This window comes from Cololabis saira, chromosome 3, assembly GCF_033807715.1.
Source record: "Cololabis saira isolate AMF1-May2022 chromosome 3, fColSai1.1, whole genome shotgun sequence".
NCBI classification, from domain to species: Eukaryota; Metazoa; Chordata; class Actinopteri; order Beloniformes; family Belonidae; genus Cololabis; species Cololabis saira.
Genome location: NC_084589.1, coordinates 33162959 through 33184353, shown reverse-complemented (window position 1 = coordinate 33184353; position 21395 = coordinate 33162959). Strand labels below are relative to the sequence as shown.

The window sequence follows — 21395 nt, the reverse complement described above, 5'->3', positions numbered from 1 at the left end:
ACTTCAAGGTGCAAGCAGTTTTCCAACATACAGTAGAAGTAGAGTTGCAGCTATTTTCATTGTTGGAATTTATAATAATGAATTTGTCATGGAAAGATGATTTTGGTGTATTTTTCATGATTAGTTTGATCTTTCTACTGATAGAAAGACCAAAGCCAAAAAATGATGCAATTTAAAAAAAAAGGCATGAATATCACTAGCAGAATCAGTGTCATACACCTCTTTGCTGCCCTAGTAGTTCCACTGGATGACATAAAGGAAGTTTTTATGTGCAGAAATTCACAGTATTCAGTGTTTTAAGGAAATAAACCTTTTAAGAATATATAACCATGATATTCAAAAGGTTACTAGAGACGAATTGTCTTAAGGGTGATTGCCATCCACATTGTATTGAAAAAGAATCAAATTCATTAGTATACATAGTACAATTCAACAACGAGGGGATTCAAAGTTTAGATCTGAGTTCTACACCAAGATTTCCGCCCTGGTTGATGGTTTTAAGTGTATAGATTAAAGCTCTGTAGGGACCTGTAATTGTTTCTCTTTTGCTCCAAAGGCAATTACCTCAGTTTTGTTTGCGTTTAAAAGTTCTGGCACATCCAGTCATTAATCTCCTCAATGCATTTGCCAAGAGCCTGTAAAGGTGTCCTGGTGACATTGTAATATATATCAGCGTGTCATCCGTATAGCTGTGGTAACTTATTTTGTTGTTCTTTATAATCTGTGCCAGTGGGAGCATGTAGATGTCAAACAGAATAGGTCCCATGATGGAACCTTGGTGAACTCCAGATGTAATTCTCGTCCCTGGTACCTCAGAGAATAGAATTAAAAATACTTATGTTAGTTTATATATCACTGAATGGTATAAGGACAAAATACATCAGATTTCTTGTTGCCATGTCAACCATCCAGACCTCTTTGGTCTTCCGGTTCAGGTCTGCTCTGTGTCCCCAGAATAAGGATGAAACATGGAGAAGCAACATTCAGCTTTTATGATCCACAGACCTGGAACAAACTTCCAGAAAACTGCAGGAACGTTGAAATCCTCAGGTCCTTTATATCACGCTTAAATGCATTTGTTTATAGCCGTCTTTGATTTAATTATTTAAACTCTTTAATTTAAACCCTCAGTACTACACTATAACTCTAGTTTAAGTCTCACTTTTCTTTATTCTGCCAATGCACTGTAACTGATTATTTGTTTTCCTCTTGACTTTTCATGTTTTTGTTATGCAAAGTCCATGGAATCTCCTTGTCTTGCCTTGTAAGCTCAGCTCAGATGTAACGTTACCTATTGACACAAAGTACTGCCAGTTCTCTAAATACACTTTGAACCACTTTAGTACAGTTCTGGAAAGACCCACGCAGTTCGCCAGTCATTTGATTAGTTTTGGTCAACTCTATCAAATGCAGCACTGAAATCTAGCAAAATTAAAACTAACATTTTTCCACTTTCTGTCTTTAAGTATATGTCATTAGACACTTCAGTCAGAGCAGTCTCAGTGTGTGTTATGATGCAATCTTAAACCTGAATGGAAGACACCAAAGCAGTTTTTTTTTTAGTTAAAAAGGCATTTAGCAGTTAAAAATATGTCACTGCCATCACTACTATAGCCCCACTCAGGCTCCACCCCCCCAATGGAAAAGGGGGGGAAGACGGGCCGGTGGTGTGCCCGGAGGCCCAAAGGCCCGGGATCCCACTTCAGCCTTGGTGCCATTGAAAAACTGCTGCTTCCTCCATGACCCAATTTTGAATGACTTGTTATTATATAATACATGGAATTCTGTTTGTTAGTAAATGAAATTAACAAAATTACAAGAAGATGAAAAGTCAGGTGGTGAATCAAGTGAGATCAAGTAGCTCAATAATATGCGAGTGACCTTTTGTTGAAGGTGTTTTTACGACATTAGCTTGTTGAAAATAAGACAAAAATACTGCATCACTGCATTGGTATCTGGAAAGTCCGACTCAGTATTTTAAATGGATGAAACACTGGCAGTAAAACACCCTTGGGTGTCTAGAAAGCAATTCCTTTCTGGTGAAAGAAAGACGTACATCAGGCACTGTGTGCTCTATATTATGCTGCATGACCTGGACAAAGCTGCTCTGATCAATAACCACTGATGTGTTTTCAGTTGACAAATGAGATTAAGTATTCATGACAAGAGAACCATATGGCAGTCTCGTTATTCTAAGCACAATGAGACATTATATTCACTCAAGTGCACTCTGTGGACCATCGGTAGAAGCTGCTAGCAGCCCATATTCACATACATAATTCACAAACACATGTCACAGAGACCCAATTCGCAACAAAGAATTGCCTGTGGTCGGGGTGTAAGGACAAGTCAGATTTCACTACAAAGCCAGGTGACAAATACAGACACAAACACCTCAAGCTTATACATGCAAGAAATTGCTGCTGGTTATACATTGTTCTGGGGGTAAAGTCAGAAATTGGGTGGTCAAAGCTAAACTGGGGTAAAGGGAGAAAAAAAACCTCTAGCTCAAGAGGGCTTCAAGTTTCAATTTGTCAATGTGAGCTATAAAATCCTTTTTCTAAACCCAGAAAAAAGGCTCTGCATTTTTTCATTTACAGATGCAAAACAGTTGGAAAAGGTTTGTTTGACTGGATGACGGCTATTCAGCTTGAGACCTTGATCCCTTATGAGGGTGCTGTAGTTCTATCCATCCATCCATCCACCAACCTTTACTGATCTGAAATCGGGTCGTGGGGGTAGCAGCTTAAGCAAAGACGCCCAGACCTCCCACTCCCCGCTTGGAGGCGTGTACTTAAATTTAAAAAAAATATGTAACCTGGGATAAAAAAAAAATAAATCAATAAATGATGAGTTTGGAATCAATGGATTACGATAACCATACCATAACTGTAACCAACCATGAATAGCTGTAAACTTCAGCTGCATTTTAATAACCAACACCCCCACCCCCTTCCTCCAATCACTGCCCCCATGGGTAGCAAGGCCTCATACAACAGAGGAAAGCCTGCTACAGCCACAATTAGCTTTTCCCCACGGTGTTATTTCAACAGTATTAGCATTCAGGCTCTGGTATAATCACTAGAGCAGTGGACCTGAACCTTCCCGAAACTCAATGACACAGCCAGCGATGTCAACTTTGATTAGACGACGCCCTCACACTGGATTGCCCTCATTTACATAAAGTTGAGCGAAGCTCAACTTTTTGACCCACTGCCTTCCACAGATCCCTTGCGTAGGCGATAGACTTAAATGAGAACTGCAACAATTAATTAGGGAATAGGGAATAGATAAAATACTTTAGAAATTGAACTGAATATGATAAACACGCCTACCGGCTTTCTATAGAAAAAGAATGCAAGCGATTTGTCTTGAGCAATGGCCTTAAGGGGGAGTCCAGCCACCCGATGGAGGAAACTGATTTCAGTTGCTTGTACTGTCGATCTTATTCTTTTGGTACCCACATTTTTGTGAGGCAAGGCTGGGAACATAAATCAACCAGCAAACAGAAATCCTTGCCTTTTGGCCCAGATCTCTCTTCATCAAGTTAGTGATACAGAGTGTGCATCACTACAGATTCCACCCCTAACTGCCTGTCAATCTCCTGATCCATTCTTACCTGGCTTGTGAGCCCAGGATACTTTAAATCCTCCACTTGAGGCAGCACGTCACTCCCCATCCAGAGAGGGCACTGCACCATTTTCCGACTGAGAACCATCAAATCCCTCTTCTTCTCCTTGACCTCGCCTAGAAATTCTGTTCATAAGAGTTATGAAGAAAACCTGGGACAAAGGGAAGCCCTGATTGAATCCAACTCCCACCTGAAACAGATCTGACTTACCATCTGCAATGTAGACCAAACTCTCCGTTTGTATAGGGACTGAGCCTGTAGCAATGGATACATTATCCCATATTGTCAGAGCACCGTATCCCAAAGGACAGTTGAATGGGTTTTCAAGTCCACAAAACACATGTGAACGTGTTGGGCAAACTCCCATACCCCCTCCGGGACCCTAGTGACACTCAGTACGTACACATGCAGCGATTCAACCTGGTTGCAGATCTTATCACATAATGACATGCAGAAGATTGGATCACTTGTCTGATTATACATGCTGTTCTGAGATCAGACTGAATCAGATTGAATAAGCCACTGTAACCAGAGCATGGCTGACTCCGTGACGCTAGGTGGCGCTGTACCCAAGGTAACCATTTCAACAAAGAACCACTTCCGGTTGACCTCCGTTTACCAACAACAAGAAAGAAAGATGGCGTCCGAGCACCTCGACGAGGCTACAGCAGCCTACATTTCCTGCATTATGAACCTTTTAGTGTTGATGATGAAAAGAACAACGAATCTTTTGACTCTTGAACTCTTGAATAATTGTTTTTTTACTGTTATGTTTTATGTGCAAAATAGACTAAACTAAACTTTTTTTTTTACAAAGAGCTAGATATTAGTGTTTTGAGTGATTTTGATTTTTATTAAGATACAAAAAAAAACAAAAAACAAAACTATATACAATCATAAACATGTGCAAAAAAAGATGAATTAAACATGTGCAAACATATGCATGTGTTTTGAAGAATAGAATGAAAGAATGGGTAAACACGCGCCGCCTCCTTTTCAACTACTGAGCACGCGTCGTCTCCTTTCACTTCCGGGTGAATCCCCTCCCCCGGGGGAAAACCCCACCCGGGGGAAATTCTCGAGCATGCGCAGACTACAATATCTATGTCCCCGTATACATGGCGTTAACAACCTGGTTGCGACTGGCTTATCTAGGTGCTCCAAACTGGTTGATGAATCCAGCTTGACCAGGTTGACTTGACCTGGTTGAGGTGTTCACATGCAGTTTAAAAGTCGGAACAATGTCTGCAACTGATCTGCAACCAGGTTGAATCGCTGCATGTGAACGTACTGACTATAATGTTAGCCTAGTGTTCCCGACCGGGGCAGAACCCACATTATTCCCCCTGAATTTGAGTTTAAATGATCAATCTGACTCTCTTCTCCAGCACCCCTGCAGAGACCTTACCAGGCAAAGTACTGCTTCCCCTGCCTCAGCTCCCTGACAGTTTGGCAGAATATTCCCAGAGAAACTGGTGCAGAAAATTTAAGAAATTATTTTCTTTGTTGAATATATATGTATTTAAAAAAAGGTGAACGGAAAAGGGTGAATGCTGTTCCATATTATTTGATTGTAGATGGTTTCAATTGTGAACGTAATTCTCCAACTAGTTAACCTCACTCTAATACTGTATACTGGCCCTGATGTGTTTATTCTGTAGCTAAAACAAATTATGAAGACAACAAAAAGCTGTGAGCTTAAATAGCTCCAGTGAGATCAAACAGAAGCCACTGCTGTTACAGTCTCAAATTAAATGTGGCTTCGTTTTAACATCCTTTCTGCTCTAAGTTGTTTAATGAGGCTTACCTGAGGGTCTATAGTCCCTTACAGAATGAAGAGAAATGGACTCATTTTTTCTGTTATGGGGTGATAAAAAGAACCAATTATTCCATCAAGCTCAGTTACACTTAGAACCTCTCTCTACTTGTGAAAAAAGAAGCATGAGAGAGAGCAGGTGCATTATCAAACTGTTACCTACAACATCCTCACTGGGCGCACGCATGGATTTATCTTAATGTAAGTTTCAACGTTCATGTACCAAACAAAAAGAAGTTAACCTTTTTTTTTGCAAACAATAGCTAAAATTGCATTCGTGATGGCATGCATACAAACAAAGAGAGCAAAACATGCTACTGCCACTCATGTTTCCTCTTTTTTATTTCCTCCTGTTAATATTATGAGGAAGCCTGTTGTTGTTTACGAACACATCTGCACATCCTCTATCCTCCTGCACACAGCTGGAGCCATTCTTTGGCTTGACTAGATCTACCTGTGTGTTTATAGGTGTGTCCTGAGTGTTTGTCTATGTGAATGTATGAATGCAGTCTGACTTTAGTGATACTGTCCCGTGTTGGGATGCTACATTATTCAAGTTGGCAAACGTCTGAGTAAATAGTCAAAAAGGGAAATTCAAACAAAGAAAAAGAGAAAAAGAGAGACGTGAAAAGCAGAAGTTGTCCTCTGAGCACCTTGGCAGGGGGAAATGTCCCTGCTTGCAAACAAAAGAAATGAGAAGTTATGTTAATTTGCATTGCAATTTGTAACATGGCTGGTTCAAAGTAATGCCTGAGGCTAAATGTTAGTGGCAACGGTAGAAGGGGGTTGTGTCATGCACACCTGGGTAAATAGACCGTTCTGGCACAGAAACCTTATTTTTTGTTGCATCAGTGGAGAAAGGTTGTCGTGTTCACCTCCACCTCAAATAATGGTCTATATGAACAAAAAGCAGTCCAACTTCATATATCCTTTCACTGTGGTCGTTAATTGCTCTTGTTAAAAGAGGAACTCTTGTATGTGAATGAAGGGAAGCTGAAATGTTTGCATCTCCTGTTGCAAATATTTTCTTCCAACCTGAGTGGCACAGGAGACCTTGTCAGCATCAACAAAAGCTCCTATTCTAATGCGAGCTCAAATGGAAAAGGTCAGCTCAATTTATCAGTGGAGCTCTATACAAACAATCATGCAGTGGAGGCTCATGAGTATCTATTGAAAGTGTCTGCATGATTGCATTTATCATATGTCCCCAAAATAAAGGAACAACTAAAAGGCTGTAATCACAGAGACAGAAAGTAGCAGACATTTTGATAAACAATCACTCCACTGTACTTACCTATTGACTGGGGTTTTTTGTTTGTCAGCTTGTCAACTGGAGCACAAAAACACCACTATCTATCCAGCTGACAAGAGCACAACGTAGAAAGTGAAATTTGACTGAACGCCATAGTGCCACAACGAATAAAATCACCATTGTACCATAAACAATCCGTTAAACAGATCCAAAAGCCTTGGCTCATTGCCCACATTGTTACCATATGCATGACCACACATCAACAACTCCTGTTCCTCCTGCTTACGTAAGCTCCCTGAAGACAATAGCATGTGCATATTTACACCAGTAGGAAAAAAGGGAACACAGACAGAACAGAAGCAGCTGATTATAATTATGACAGTTCTCCCACTTGAGTAGAAACAGGTCATATAGCGTGCAGCGCTGCTCGAGTAGCCACATTAGACTTTTCACACAACATATGGAATGTATGCAGCTAATTGGTGCAATAAAACAGGTTACGCTTCAGAACAAAAATTACAAATATATTGCAAGATGGACTCCTCTTTTGGTTTTAAGCTGCTGCAAGATGATTTATAAATAATATTGTAACTTTAGAAAAGGATATAAATTTAAATCAGCAAAATCATTGTATATCCACGTAGTACTTTTGTAACTGGAGCAGTTTACAACACAGAGCAGAGATAAATCCGCAGTAGGCTTTACACCTTGGCTTCAGCCCGGCAGACAAACGGTGGTGACTGTTTTTATAGAGATCTGTATTTCATGAAATCCCAGTTCTTTGTCACTTGTCTCATTTTCTTTGGTAATTGTTTACCTTGGTAGTTCTTTACAAGAGAAGACAGAAGATATCACTTTAAACCGTTCTCTTTACCAAGAATAGTTTGGCATTTCAAACTAAGTCCCTAAAGCAAAACCCCATGCACATTACATTTGTCAACATTTGTCAGACCTCTTCCTGATGTACTGTACAACCTCTTATTCTGTTCAGAGCTTATAGCCGACAGAGGAAAGGAACAGTGTTGAAATTTAGTCTTGATATATGCCATAATCCAGCAAAATAATAAAAAAGGTATGCTACTATGAACTCAATCAAAAGATAAAACAACAGTGAAATAAAAAGGTAACGAGAGGATCTCCATTTTATTTTATTTTACCTGTCTTATTTGATGCAAAATGTGTTAATAATGCTTATCATGCCCCCTCTCAACATGCTCCGGATACATCAGTGATGAAGAAGCGTCCTACTCTGATTTCTATCCCATCATCCCTGCTGATGTGATGTCCGTCAAAGAGATTTTCAACGAGAAGAGCATTCCTCGTCACAGGACATGGTGAGACAACACAAATACATTTACAGAAATCACGTTGGACTTTTAGCCATCCTAAGAAGTGGGAGGTATGAATGCAGATATAGATTTTTATTAAAAAAAAAAATGTGTGTGTGTGTGTGTGTGTGTATATATATACATATATATATATATATATATATACACATATACATATATACACATATATATATATACATATACATATATACACATACTAGTGGTGGGACTCGATTAAAAAATGTAATCTAATTAATTAAAGGCTTTGTAATTAATTAATCACATATCAACATTTGACACAAGAAGTAACATTTTTCAACTTAAATGGATTTTGGTATACTGAATCATTGAATTGTGCTAGCTGCAACATGTTTGGCATTGATGTGCGGACGCTGGAAGAGGCAAATTCTTTCTTGCACAATTTGCACACAACTCTGCTTTTATCCAGGTTTCCACTCGGTAGTTTTTTAAAACTAAAATTTCCGCCCACCAGCCCCAGCAACGACTTCCCATCCATCGGTTTTGGTTTCCATTGTTGTTTCTTGTGTTGAGTTCTGTGCATCAGTATTACAGGTAACTTGTACCGGGAACTTGTGCAATGAGAGACGTTCCGCACTGTTTGGAGTGCAAAAGATTAAATTGCGATTAAATGCGTTATTTTTTTTTGTTGCGTTATTTTTCTGTAATTAATTAATCGTAATTAACGCGATAAAGTCCCAGCCCTAATATATACACACACACACACACACACACACACACACACACACACACACACACACACACACACACACAGTATATATAAAACAATGCAATGTTTTATGGATAGTTACAGTAACTAAAATATATCCATATCCACAATGGTATTATTTTGATGGTTGGTTAATTTATTCAAACACAATATAATGCAGTCCCACCACAAAAAGTCCAAAATGCTGAAAACAAGAACACATAACGACTCCACAGAGTTCATTCAAAGCTCCAGCTGCCGCTCTTGACAAAGCGACATTATTTCAGTTTCTACTATTGGATGAATGTTTTGTGGATAAAAAAATGCCAAGGACTATCTCCAAGAACCTTCTTCCCACACTCAACAAAAGACCATGAGTAAGACTCCCCTTTTATTTCAAGGACTTCTTTCCTGGATGATCTCTGTATGCCATAAAGCTCTGCTGCTCCATCTGGACTCACAGCCATATCCTCTCTTTCCACTTTGGGACGGAACAGCCGCCCGGTTTCCAGAGTGACTCTGAACGAGCACAGAACCAGAGCTTTTATACCAATAAGAGTCTAAACAAACAACAGACACCGAGGACTTTTCCTTCCCATTCATCCATCTTGAAGGCCAGCTGGCCCTTTAATTTCAATGTCTTACGGATGTCTCAAAGCCAAAAAGGCAGCCAGTCAACTGAGTTGTAGAGTGCATTTTTCCAAAGAAGAGGGGGAAGATCCAGTTCCTTTTTGGAGGCAAATGCAAACAAAATATCTATTGATTAATCAATGACTGCCAAGTTTGCTGCTCCTTGACTTGTAAAGCAATGGCTGAATATTTTTAGAGTCTGGCTGACGAAATTAAGAGACTACTTTCCTCGAAATGAGAACACATAAGTCAAAATCGCTCATGAAGTATAAAAACTGATGTGACCAGGGTCCAACATGAACACCTGGCTAACAGGATGGATACATCCCCTACCAACATTTACCAAGGAATAATCTCAGTTAAAGTTTTGTGTTTGCTTTATTCAAGTTAAAATTTAGTTGTAGCTTCTCAGAATAGTATAAGTAAATATAAGTAGCTTGCACCAAAAAAGGCTCTGGCCTGTTTAAAATTAAACAGTAAAAGGGTCTACCGGTACATTCATATTGGCCTTTTTTTGGTAAACTTTGTATTGTACAAAGTAATTTTCAATGTCTGCACCAATATCTCTCATTCACCTCCACACACACACACACACACACACACACACACACACACACACACACACACACACACACACACACACACACACACACACACACACACACACACACACACACACACACACACACACACACACACACACACACACACACACACACACACACACACACACACACACACACACACACACACACTCAAAGGCAATTTATCATTTGTCCTCTGTGTTTGGAGGAGGTCAGCAAAGATTAAAAGATCAACAATTTCCTGATTTTAACAGAATAGAAGTTTGTTTTCTTCTAAAAATGACTGTCCATGAACAATCCTGAAAAAAAACAAGCCAAATACAAGAAAAAGAAATATGTTTCCAACTTTATGGCAGTCAACTAATGAAAACCCAGTTCCAACAGCTAGGATTCAGCTGTTTTTCTCTCAGTTATATACAGGATTAACAAAAAAATTAAGATGATGGAAAAAAAAATTACATATGTGCCTGTTAACAGCACATTACATTTGTTAGCAGTTAATCGAATGTTTAATTGATTGATCAGAATCTGAGAGGACACACAGATGACACGTACAAGGCACCCTCTACTCCCTAAGTGTCTTACGATCATGTTGCCAGGACGGCATTAATCCACAGCTGTCAGAAAGCGGATGTCATAGCTAAAAATAAGTCCCAGAAAAGAAGCTAGGGGATTGTTGCCTCTAGTGACTTGATTTGCTTTACCAAAATCCTTCTCTTGCTCTAAGGGCACCTTGTACTGACTGGGTCACACAGTGTCTTTACTGGGATTAAATAGCGATTTCGCATTTGGTGGCCAAACAGCAGCTACTACTTCACTGATCTCCAATCCTCCCAGAATGTGATTACACTCATGTCAAAACGGACTACATATTTGTAGTGTGTATGGATGTCATTGCCCACGCTAAAAATATCACAAATTTTGTATTCTTCCAGCCATAAAAGGTAGCACTGACTGGCACATAGCTGTTAAATGTTATAAACAGAGGTCAAAACATGGAAGAAAATGTAATATTGAGCCTCAGCTACAGTGACGTGTCCCTGCTAGTGTAGTATCTCGTTAGACGCCCTCTTCCAGGCAACTACTACTACCTTTAATCTTAACAATCGATGTGAATCTGCTGAAAGTACTTCTCTCATCTCACCGTCAGATTTTTTGTTTTGTTTTTCAGCCACTGAACCCTTCTGCCTCTTAATTCAAGCTTGATTTTTCTAACAAATAGTCAGAAGTCTAATATGGTCCTCTCATCAATATGTGTATGATGATACATTAAAGCTGTATATCTAGTGACACAGAGGATCGATAACTTATGCCAGGTAAGAGCAAAAGTGAAATATGAGGCCCAAAGCAACTATGGTCTGACATTTCTTTGCCAAGGCCTTACAAAATGAGAAATTGTGACATTTATTTTGACTCGTGTGGAAAAGGATTTTCTACATCGTTGGACAAGTTTAGATCCGAATGTATTTTAGCATCTTATTAAAACAACGGTTTTCCAACATTTTGTCTACACAGACTGATACAAGTCATACATTTTGCTGCTGACTTACGCATGTCTGGTTTGTTTTGCATCAACAAGCATGTTCACATTTCCATATGTAGCAATAATTAAGCCATAAACCCTTCATACTCAATGACTTGAAGAAATCCAGTGGTTCATCCCCTCAGGGATTAAAACCTCTGAGCATTTTAAGATTAAAAACCCTGACATACGCTAAATTAGCCAGCAGCATCATAAGTTTAAGGTGCATTCTTGGTTACCTGGGACTGCGTATGCATATTTATTCATCCAATTTGTGCATCTTACAGAATAATCACAAACATTTGGGAAGCCATTGATGCTCAAGTGGCACGCTAAGGCAGAAAGAGAGGCATTAGTGTAAAAACTGAAAATGTCTTGTTTTTGTGTGTCAATGTGTGTGTGGAAAGTATATTCTCAGCTAATTAAACCCAGAGGACTGTCAGTCAAAAGACGGTTCAGGATACACACCCCTCTGGTGATGAAAAAGGATTATTAAACCACTGGATTTAAAATGTTGGCTGAATCTGTGAATGTCTGTTGGAGAGTTTAGACATCCATGCATATGAATGAACTGCATGTAAACACGACATATTTGATGCTATGTAGTTTGGAAATATTCACAGCTGCTACCACACACACACACACACACACACACACACACACACACACACACACACACACACACACACACACACACACACACACACACACACACACACACACACACACACACACACACACACACACACACACACACACACACACACACACACACACACACACACACACACACACACACACACACACACACACACACACACACACACACACACACACACACACACACACACACACACACACACACACACACACACACACGTTTGTTTTTAAAGGGGTGCCTGTCCATCTTTGCTTACTCAATGAACGAAAACCACAAGTTAGTAAGGATTCACTATAGCACTTATGTAGCCCTAGACAAAAAAAAACTAATCAATCAAGCTTTGTAACTATGTCCCCAGTTAAAACAACTACCAGTGATTAACTTGCCCAATTGTTTGTCTTCTTGATGTAATCACCTTTGCCCTTTGATTATTTAAGATATATTAGCAGTGCAGGTGGCTTGGTCAAACTGTACCTGCTAAATAAAGGAAAATAAATAAATAAAAACCATCAGTGTTTACATTTTAGAGGAAAAAAAAGATGAAATATGTATCTTCTGTCTGAACAACATATTCCAGCTACCTGCAATCTCCATGACAACTACTGTGATGAAGGAGAAGTGAAGGATGTCACAACTATTGACACTGCATCACATTTAAATTTCCTGTAGAAATGAACATCATTGTGTAACACTCCCCGGTAGCAGTAGTGGATATTTTCGGGGTGATGTGAGCAGATAGTTGCAGCCTATTGGATATTTCAATCACAAACAAACAACATATCAAACCCTTAGAGCACAAATGAGATTGGTGCTCATGAGAAATGACAAAAGAACAAACTGAGCAGCAAGCCATCGCCACTGTTACTAAGCCTTTTAAAAGAAAGACTGCTAAACATCATAAAATTGACATTTGTCTCCATATGACTGAGAAAATAGAAACATCTGCACATGCGTACAAATGACATAAACCCCTATTGCATATCCTTATGTCTGAGCTGCTGTTACAACTCCAGGCACATCCATTGATGGAAGTTGATTGTGTTTTGACCCCCGTGTCACAATTTGAAAATGAAAATTAGAACCATCTCATCCTAGCTGGAAATCTTGCATTCATTTGAGATAACATTTTAGATTAATTGCTACAACTGCTGAACTTCCACATTTTGTATTTGTTATGTAAAACGAATATGCAAAACACTAAAAACTAAAGTTGCTATTCTTCTTTTTTAAACCATTTCTATTAGGGAAATCCTGCAGGAAACCATGTCAGCTGAGGAAGAGCATACCCGAGAGAAATGGACAATGTTTGGGAATGAGGCTGAGACGGTGGAAGAAGATGTAATCAGGAATCAACAAGTGTTACGCACTCGCATTGACACAATGGCTGTTCGCAGACAGGTACAGAAAAGTATTTATTTACATTTACGAAACAGAAGGATCAGGCAACTGGAAAGCGAGCAGTCAGACTTGACGTTGACACCAAGCCTCCAGCAGATATCCAAACATCTGTTGTAACACTGATTGCTACATTGGAGCTGGCAGGTTGTGTGTGTGAGGCATGAAACAGGAAACACCTCCAGCTCAGTGTTGTCTTTGGATGATTTTCCACCTTTTACTCAAGCTGCATTTACTCACCAGGAAAAAAATAGGATTTCTCAAAGAAAGAAAACACTGATGAAGGTTTTTTTTTTTGTTGTTGTTTTTACATCTTACTGGTCAAGTAATCAAGCCCTTCGTTGATTATTTTACATGTCTGAAAATGTGTTGCAGTTTAAAGAAAATCATGAATATTTATCAGGAAAGTAATTTTATATATTGATTGTCTACTTGCTACTTAAAACTAGTGCTGGGCGGTATGACCAAAAATTTATATCACAGTATTTTTCAAAATTATATCGGTTTCACAGTATATCACGGTATTTTTATTTATTTATTTTTTCCCATGCACAACTGGGTGTTAACCACATTTTCTAATGATTTGGAAAGGAATTGCTGCAGTAAATTGGCTTAGAATGGCATATTTTACTGTCAAATCAAATAAATTTGATTTAGGCATGCTTTTCAAAGAAAAAAATCTTTTACAAAATTACATGGTAGAAAATATTTATTGAACATAAAAAACTGAAAATTTTTTAATTTCCCAACATTATGTTGTTTCGGTTCCACCTCCTGGTGAATGTTAGGTAAAATTCTTATGTGGTTACTTTTTGGTTGGCCAATGATTTATGTTTGTGGTGCGCAACCGGTACGGGAGCGGCCAGTCTATTTCCTTATATTACAACGCCGTTATTAATTGTTCGTTTTTTTCCCCACTTATTCCACCGAACACCGAAAGTGTTTTTTTGTCATTTCCGGCGGAACAATTTCGGTTACCGAACAATTGGTCCATCACTACTGCTAAACACCCTCACAAACAGTGTTCAGTGGCGCGCGGCGGAACGTAGGCCTGCGCGGCGTTCCCAACGTTGTGTACGCTACTGTACATACTCACCGGTATTACGGTATATGAAAAATTCATATCATAAGAAAAATAAACACCGGTATTCGGTATGAACCGGTATACTGCCCAGCACTACTTAAAACTACAGTTTTTTTTTATCTATTTGTCCTTCAGGCAGAAAAGAAAAAATATTCCCACATGAAGTACCTGGAGCAACTGAGTCGGAAGGTCCCAGACTTCCCAGTCCCCCTGAGAGCTCACACAGTCTGGGAGGGAATGACGGTGAAACTCTCCTGCACGGTCCAGGGCTGTCCACCCCCTAAAGTAACATGGTATCAACATCTGTCCCTCCGCCATTGTTTTCTTATCGCCTTTACTGCTCTAATGAAAATAACAGTTAAGGAAGCTACTTAATTCACTTTCTTGGATTGTCTGCAGACTGAAATTTAACTTTTCTTTCCTGCTGACAGGAATGAGCCCGAGTTAAATGTCATTGAATTTGTAACTTTCAAAGAGCATTTGCAAAGTGGTAGAGCTGAAATAATGGATTGACTTGTCAAAAAGTTTTATTTTATTCAACCAAAATAGTAGAAAAACTGTGCTTATTTGAGCAGAGGTGCCACAGTATTGCACCTCTGGTTAAACAGCGCTGTATTTGTTGGACGCATGTGCAAGCACATGCAAACAATTAGACAAAGTGATTTAAAAGCAGTGACACCCAGCTTAATGACTCTGACCTCGATATTTCAATCTGTATTAACATGAAATTACCTGCATAAATAAAAAGTCACTCTGAAAAACTGTTGACTTTGACACTTGCGCTCCAGTGAGACCATTTGATGAAAAGAATCAGGACTCATGAACCTTGAGCTCCATGAATGTATCTTTCCCATTTGGGAAATTTCAAGCCCAATGAGCTGCAGAGTGCTTTGTGTTTAAACTTTATATTAAGTTTGATTTAACATACTTGCTACAATGCTTTTCTTTCACTGTTATTAACAAGCGCAAACACCACAAAGCAAAGTCAAAGGCTTGTAGTTTGGCTTGTAGACTCAACTGAACCCTCTCTCGAATCAGAAATCTGTGGACATGGAATCAGTTGGCTGGAGCATGAAATACTAAAGCCAAACCTTTTATTCACTTATTGGAATATTTAAAGAGACAAATATATTTTCTAATTTCTCAGGTACAAGGATGGTCAACCACTGATGATGTCTCACCAACCATGGAATTACACCCTCAAACAACAGTTTGGTATCAACACACTGGAGATCAGAAGGTGGGTCACTAACGCTTGATAAGACTTCAGGGCTGTCAGAAGAAACTTATGTGACTTGCTAGGGCTGTGCGATTAATCGATTTTAAATCTAAATCGGATTTATTAATCAAAATCGATGTTAAAAAAAGGAAATCGGAAAATCGATTTTTTGCAGCTGGCTGCATTACAGACAGAGCTCGTCTAGTTTGGTCAAGAAAATTGTAAATGTTGTCACTTCACTAAACTCAAGGAGGATTTACAGTATCTTTCAGTTGCACTTCATTCCCAATAGGGAAATTTGTTTGCTATTTTTCTTTAAAAATAAACAATTTTTTCCATTGTCTTTTGTAGTTTTACCAAAAAAATCGAAATCGAAAATCGGGTTTTCAGAGAAAAAAAAAAAATCTGGATTTTATTTTTTTCCAAAATCGCCCAGCCCTATGACTTGCCCAAAAAAATGTAAAAAAAACACTTGAGGGTAAGGTAAGGAACTAATGTATAAAATGGGTTTGAGAGACTGAAAAACACAAACCGTTATTTTTGTTGTTTACACCTAAATCAAAACAGCTAAAACAAAAAAAAGGTATGCATTATGTTATATTTCTGCCCAAAAAACATGTCAAAATATGAAACAGCAAGAAAACTATCCAGTGAAGGGGTTGGCATTTTAACAGTGTTTTTGTCTAAGTTTCACAAAACACCAAATGGCACCCTATATTATCTATACAGGTGTTCTCCAGGTGATGCTGGCGAGTATAAAGTGATTGCCAAGAGTGTCCTGGGTGAAGCTACGACGTTTGGAACCCTAGTGGTGAACTGTGAGTATTTTCAAATTTCATATAAGCTCTTGTTTCTACACACACACAAAAAAAGAACCAAAAAGGCATAAATAAAAGAGCAAGAGAGCAGATATGGAATAAAATACTATTCCCACCCAACACTAAAGAGTCCAGCTTCAGGCGTTTTACTCATAGTGAGACATTGACAAACTAGTGTAATAATATTAAGGAAAGCAATCATGGAATAGGGTGCAAGACTATAAACCATATTGTCTTGACTGCATTCGAACCTGCTGCACATTTTTCTGCTGTTCTAAAAAAAAAACCTTTGGTTAACAAGGGCATCTGACACAAATGGTGCTGTAATACGTTGGTTATCAACCCTCGTGCTCAGGGCACATTGTCCTGCATGTTTCAGATGTTGCTCTGCTCTAAAACGCCTCATTCAGATCACGTTTAGGTCCACACAAGCCCGTCAATGGTCCATTAATCTGGGCCAGGTGTGTTAGAGCAGAGCAACATCTAAAACATGAAGGCCAGGGAGGAAGAGGAAAAACACTGGTCTAAAAGAAAAAAAAAAAAACACTACATACTGCGGACCAGTGGTTTTTCAATCCTGGTCATTGGGTACCACTTGCATGGATGTTTTAGACGGTCTTCTAAGGTACACCTGATTAAAATAATCAGCTCATCCTCAATGTCAGTTTGAACCAGGTGTGCTGGAGCAAAGAAACGTCCTAAAACATGCAGGAAGACAGAGGTACCCAACAACCTGGATCAGGAATTTCTGCTGCTGATGGTCTTTAGCTCTTATTTAATGAGAAACACCGCCGCCTAGTGGTTGTTTGTGAGGAAACGTTCGTGATAAATAATTTTAAGGCCTCAAAATTTACACCTGCAAAATACGCTAATTTTACAAAGTAACCGGTTTTACATATATTAACAGAGATGCAAGAAAAGATTACCTGCATTGATTGATTTTTTTCTTTTAAGTCAGGCAGAGTACACCTGATGAAGCTTTTAGTCTTAAATACTTGTCATATATGTTTTCGGAGAAGGAATAATGAGCTTGAGGGAGCATAAATACGCCGTGCAGATGCTCTTAGCTCTTAACAAAAAAACATTTTAACCACAAGGGACAGTACGTTTTAATGGTTCTTATGTTTTATCGACACTCCCACTGTTGGAAAACATAGGAAAAACAACCATTCTGGGTGAAAATCAATAATGTGCATGCAAATAATCTCTAGGGTGTATTGTAACATGCAGAAAGACTTTTTCTTGTCTTTTCAAAATAAGAGCACATTCACGTTAAAATGAAATAACAAAATAAAAGCAGATTAACAATATAAAACCAAACTGCACATGTGAACTGCTATTTACTGTTCATTTAGGTGATTTGCAGATTTATTTTTTCTTTTAAGTCAGGCAGAGTACACCTGAAGAAGCTTTTAGTCTTAAGTACTTGCCATATATGTTTTCGGAGAAGGAATAATGAGTTTGAGGGAGCATAAATACGCTGTGAAGATGCTCTTACAGTAGCTCTTAAAAACAATGTTAACCACAAGGGACAGTACATTTTAATGGTTCTTGTGTGTTATCCACACTCCCACTGTTAGAAAACATAGGAAAAACAACTATTCTGGGTGGAAATCAACAGTACAAGCAATAATCTGTAGGATTTACTGTAACATGCAGAGAGACAGAACATCAAGGGTTCCAACGACATGTGCAAAAACGTCTCAGGTGAATGTCAACAGGGTGAACATCCTGTCACAACTCTTTGACTAACATGGACCATGTTTACTAAACTTCGAGAGCCGACAGCAGCAGATGAGTGACATGGACAGACAAAGACATGGTGTTAAAACGGTAAATTAACATTTACTCACCGGTGGCTGCAGTCGGGGCCGTTTTGAGGTTACTGCAGGTCATCTTTCCTCCACCAGTCCAAACGAGCAGATTTAAGTTCATTTAGGATGTTTGTGAAGCTCCTCATCATTCAGTCTGCGTTTTCTTTGGAGCCATCACGACTGAGAGTGTTTATAAACAGAATAAAACTGTTTTTTTACAGAGGTCCAGGTTGGGGGTGCTCCTTAAACCATAAATCAGCCTTAAAACGCGCATGTGTTGCATGAAGTTTTCAAGCCAGCTGCTCTTACTCTTCCTTTGTCCTAACTGTTTGCTAAACGTGGTGACGTATCAACCAGAAATTGGAGTTACAGTAAGAAACAACAACAGCGAAAGGTATAAAATAATTAAATATATAAATTAAATAAAATAAAATAAAAGTAACTTGCTGGCTTTGACTCTGGTTAGCTGCTAAACCCGTGATCAAGCCCCGCCCCCTCACCTGCTGAAGTCTAGATTTTGAAGTAAAAAAGCTTTCTTTCACTTCATATTTGTTCAGTTGCAGGTCATTTTACAATGGCAAGGCTATATATCAGTGGTCCTCGAGAGCCGCTGTCCTGCATGTTTTTGATGTTTCCCTGCTCCAGTAAACCCTGATACAGATGACTGTGTCACCAAATAACTGTGCAGACCTGGAGGAAAGATTGGTGATGACCACTAATTAGAATCAGGTGTGTTGATGCAGGGAAACATCAAAAACATGCAGGACAGCGGCTCTCGAGGACCAGGAGTGAGGACCACTGCTATATATGAATATGGACTATTGTTTTTGTAGTTATTAAAGGAGATATTGTTAGTTTGGACACTATTTTCTATGTGTTGTCCTCAGTCTACAATGTGGCAGGTTATTTTTTCCAGGTGTGATTTACATTTTAATATTTGTGTCAGCATCAGGCTAACACTGTGAGAAGCAGAGATCTGTTTTAAACACCCTACACCTGAACTGAATTTCACTGAAATTACACAAATTGAACTGTGCTGTGTCTTATTCAACTAAAATAATTAAGAACAATTATTATAAAAGAACCATTAAGTAAGGTATTCTGTTTTGTTATTGACTTTGGGTTGTTTTTTAACAATAATAATTCACACATTAAGGCAGATCACAGGGCATGGCATCATTGAGGTTAGGGCATGGCATCATTGAGGTTAGCAAAATATGTATGAGACACATTTCCATAATTCATAATCATAAACAAGCCCATTTAAAAACCAAGAAAATAGTCCTTGGCCCCAGACATTGGTATTGCCACCCAAATGACCTGTAGGGCAGCCGTTTGAGTGTGGGGTTGCTGTCGTGGCATGTCCTGCTAACGCAACAGAAACAAATCCAAGGGTACATCCAAATATTTGAAATGAAAATAACTTGATTTACACCTCCCGAGCCCTCAGCAACAGGGCACGGATACGGGGCATACATCAACCATGATGCATAGCTTTAGAAAATAGTCCGAATTTAAGGTCATTCTCAAAAAAAATGTGTAAAGTACTATTTTTCTTTCTCTCTTTCCCTTATACCTTAGTCCACAGACCGTTTTTCTCAGTAATTAAGGGGGTAAACTGGATCACTCCAGGTTTCTGCTACTCTGGGGTAAGAAATTCAGGGATATTTACAAGTACAGAAAGAACATGATACAAAGTCCAATTAGTTGATTAAAGGGAAAGAAATCCCCTATGGTCCCAGACCTATTAAAAAATGAATGTCTCTTTAATTACAAATCAAAAATTAGGAAAAAATTAAAATGCTATTAATCAGGTAAGAGGAGGAACTCATTGCCCTAAGGTTGGATAAAAAACTGGCCACTGTTGGGGCATCTTGAGTGTTTTCTGAAGGTTTAGTCCAGGTATTAAGAGCGTGATTGGCCTTTACTGCAAGTAAACTCAATTGTTGTCTTTCCACATAGATGTATGAGATCTCATGCTGCTGAAAATGAAATGAAAAAATGTCTAAGAGTTAGTTTTGGCACTTTGAAAGGTTACTCTGAGGTTAGGTATTCTTTTGATTGAAAAAGAAAGCTGATTTTACATGATAATCAAAGTAAATATAGCAGAGCAAAGTTTGTTTTGCCGATGTCTTTTCATATCTCTGTCCCTTCAATTTCACATTATCTGTCTCTGTTTCTGTCTCCATCTTTGACCCTCCCTGCCTTTCTCCAATCGGTCCTGCTCTACCGCTCTGCGATTAAGCATATCAAGGAGCTGTGGCTGGTTCAGAGCGCGTGGAGACTGCCGGTAAGTTTCAAAGCGGGGCCTAATAAAAATTGTCCCCTTTCATTTTCACTGCCACTCTTTCAAGTTCCTTCCTCTCCCAGAAAAAGAAGTAGGGCTGGGTGGCTTTGAAGCCGGGCTCAGCACTCTGTGCTGCTGTGCATGCTGTACCTTCTTATGACAGATTATGACTGGATTGAAAGGGAACCGTGTATTGACAGCGATTGTTTATCGTGGGATTTGTGTCTCTGTGGGTGTCTGGAGATGAAGGGGTGTTAATTAGATGTAGGATACTGGGTGTAAGGATAAAACGACTTGCTTCCATTTGAACAGAAATTATAATCATCTATATTTCATTCCAGGGACAGCAGGAGATTTATCCTTCCTTGCTTCAAGGTTTGGCTGCGACTGTACACTCTGTGGCCTATATAGCCTCCACCATGTGTGGGGGCCAGAGCTATTTTTTAATAGCCAAACCTGTATGTACAGTAAGCCAAGTATCTATCACGCTATATATCAGTCCCTGGAGAAAAGTGATCCACACTGGTATTTTTCCAAGAGTGAGAAGGCTGTTCATTAAAAGTCTGTTGTTTATCTGACAAGGAGTTCTTGTGTGTATGGAAAATTTTGTTAATCAAAAGGACTGAA

General features: G+C 39.0%; 1 protein-coding gene across 2 annotated transcripts in view; it reads left to right on the top strand.

Annotated features, from left to right (window-relative positions):
* Nucleotides 1-21395, top strand: part of myom3 (myomesin 3) — a 64282-nt gene that overhangs the window by 2028 nt on the left and 40859 nt on the right. The window contains exons 2-8 of one of the 2 annotated variants that reach the window (XM_061717283.1): nt 1-8; nt 7929-8033; nt 13396-13549; nt 14766-14923; nt 15778-15870; nt 16579-16667; nt 20727-20771. The exon at nt 1-8 is cut by the window's left edge and continues 121 nt beyond it. In XM_061717283.1, coding sequence (XP_061573267.1) covers nt 1-8; nt 7929-8033; nt 13396-13549; nt 14766-14923; nt 15778-15870; nt 16579-16667; nt 20727-20771 — 652 coding nt within the window. Of the gene's footprint in view, nt 9-7540; nt 7823-7928; nt 8034-13395; nt 13550-14765; nt 14924-15777; nt 15871-16578; nt 16668-20726; nt 20772-21395 lie in introns of those variants that run through there. The other variant, XM_061717284.1, reaches the window with a different exon arrangement.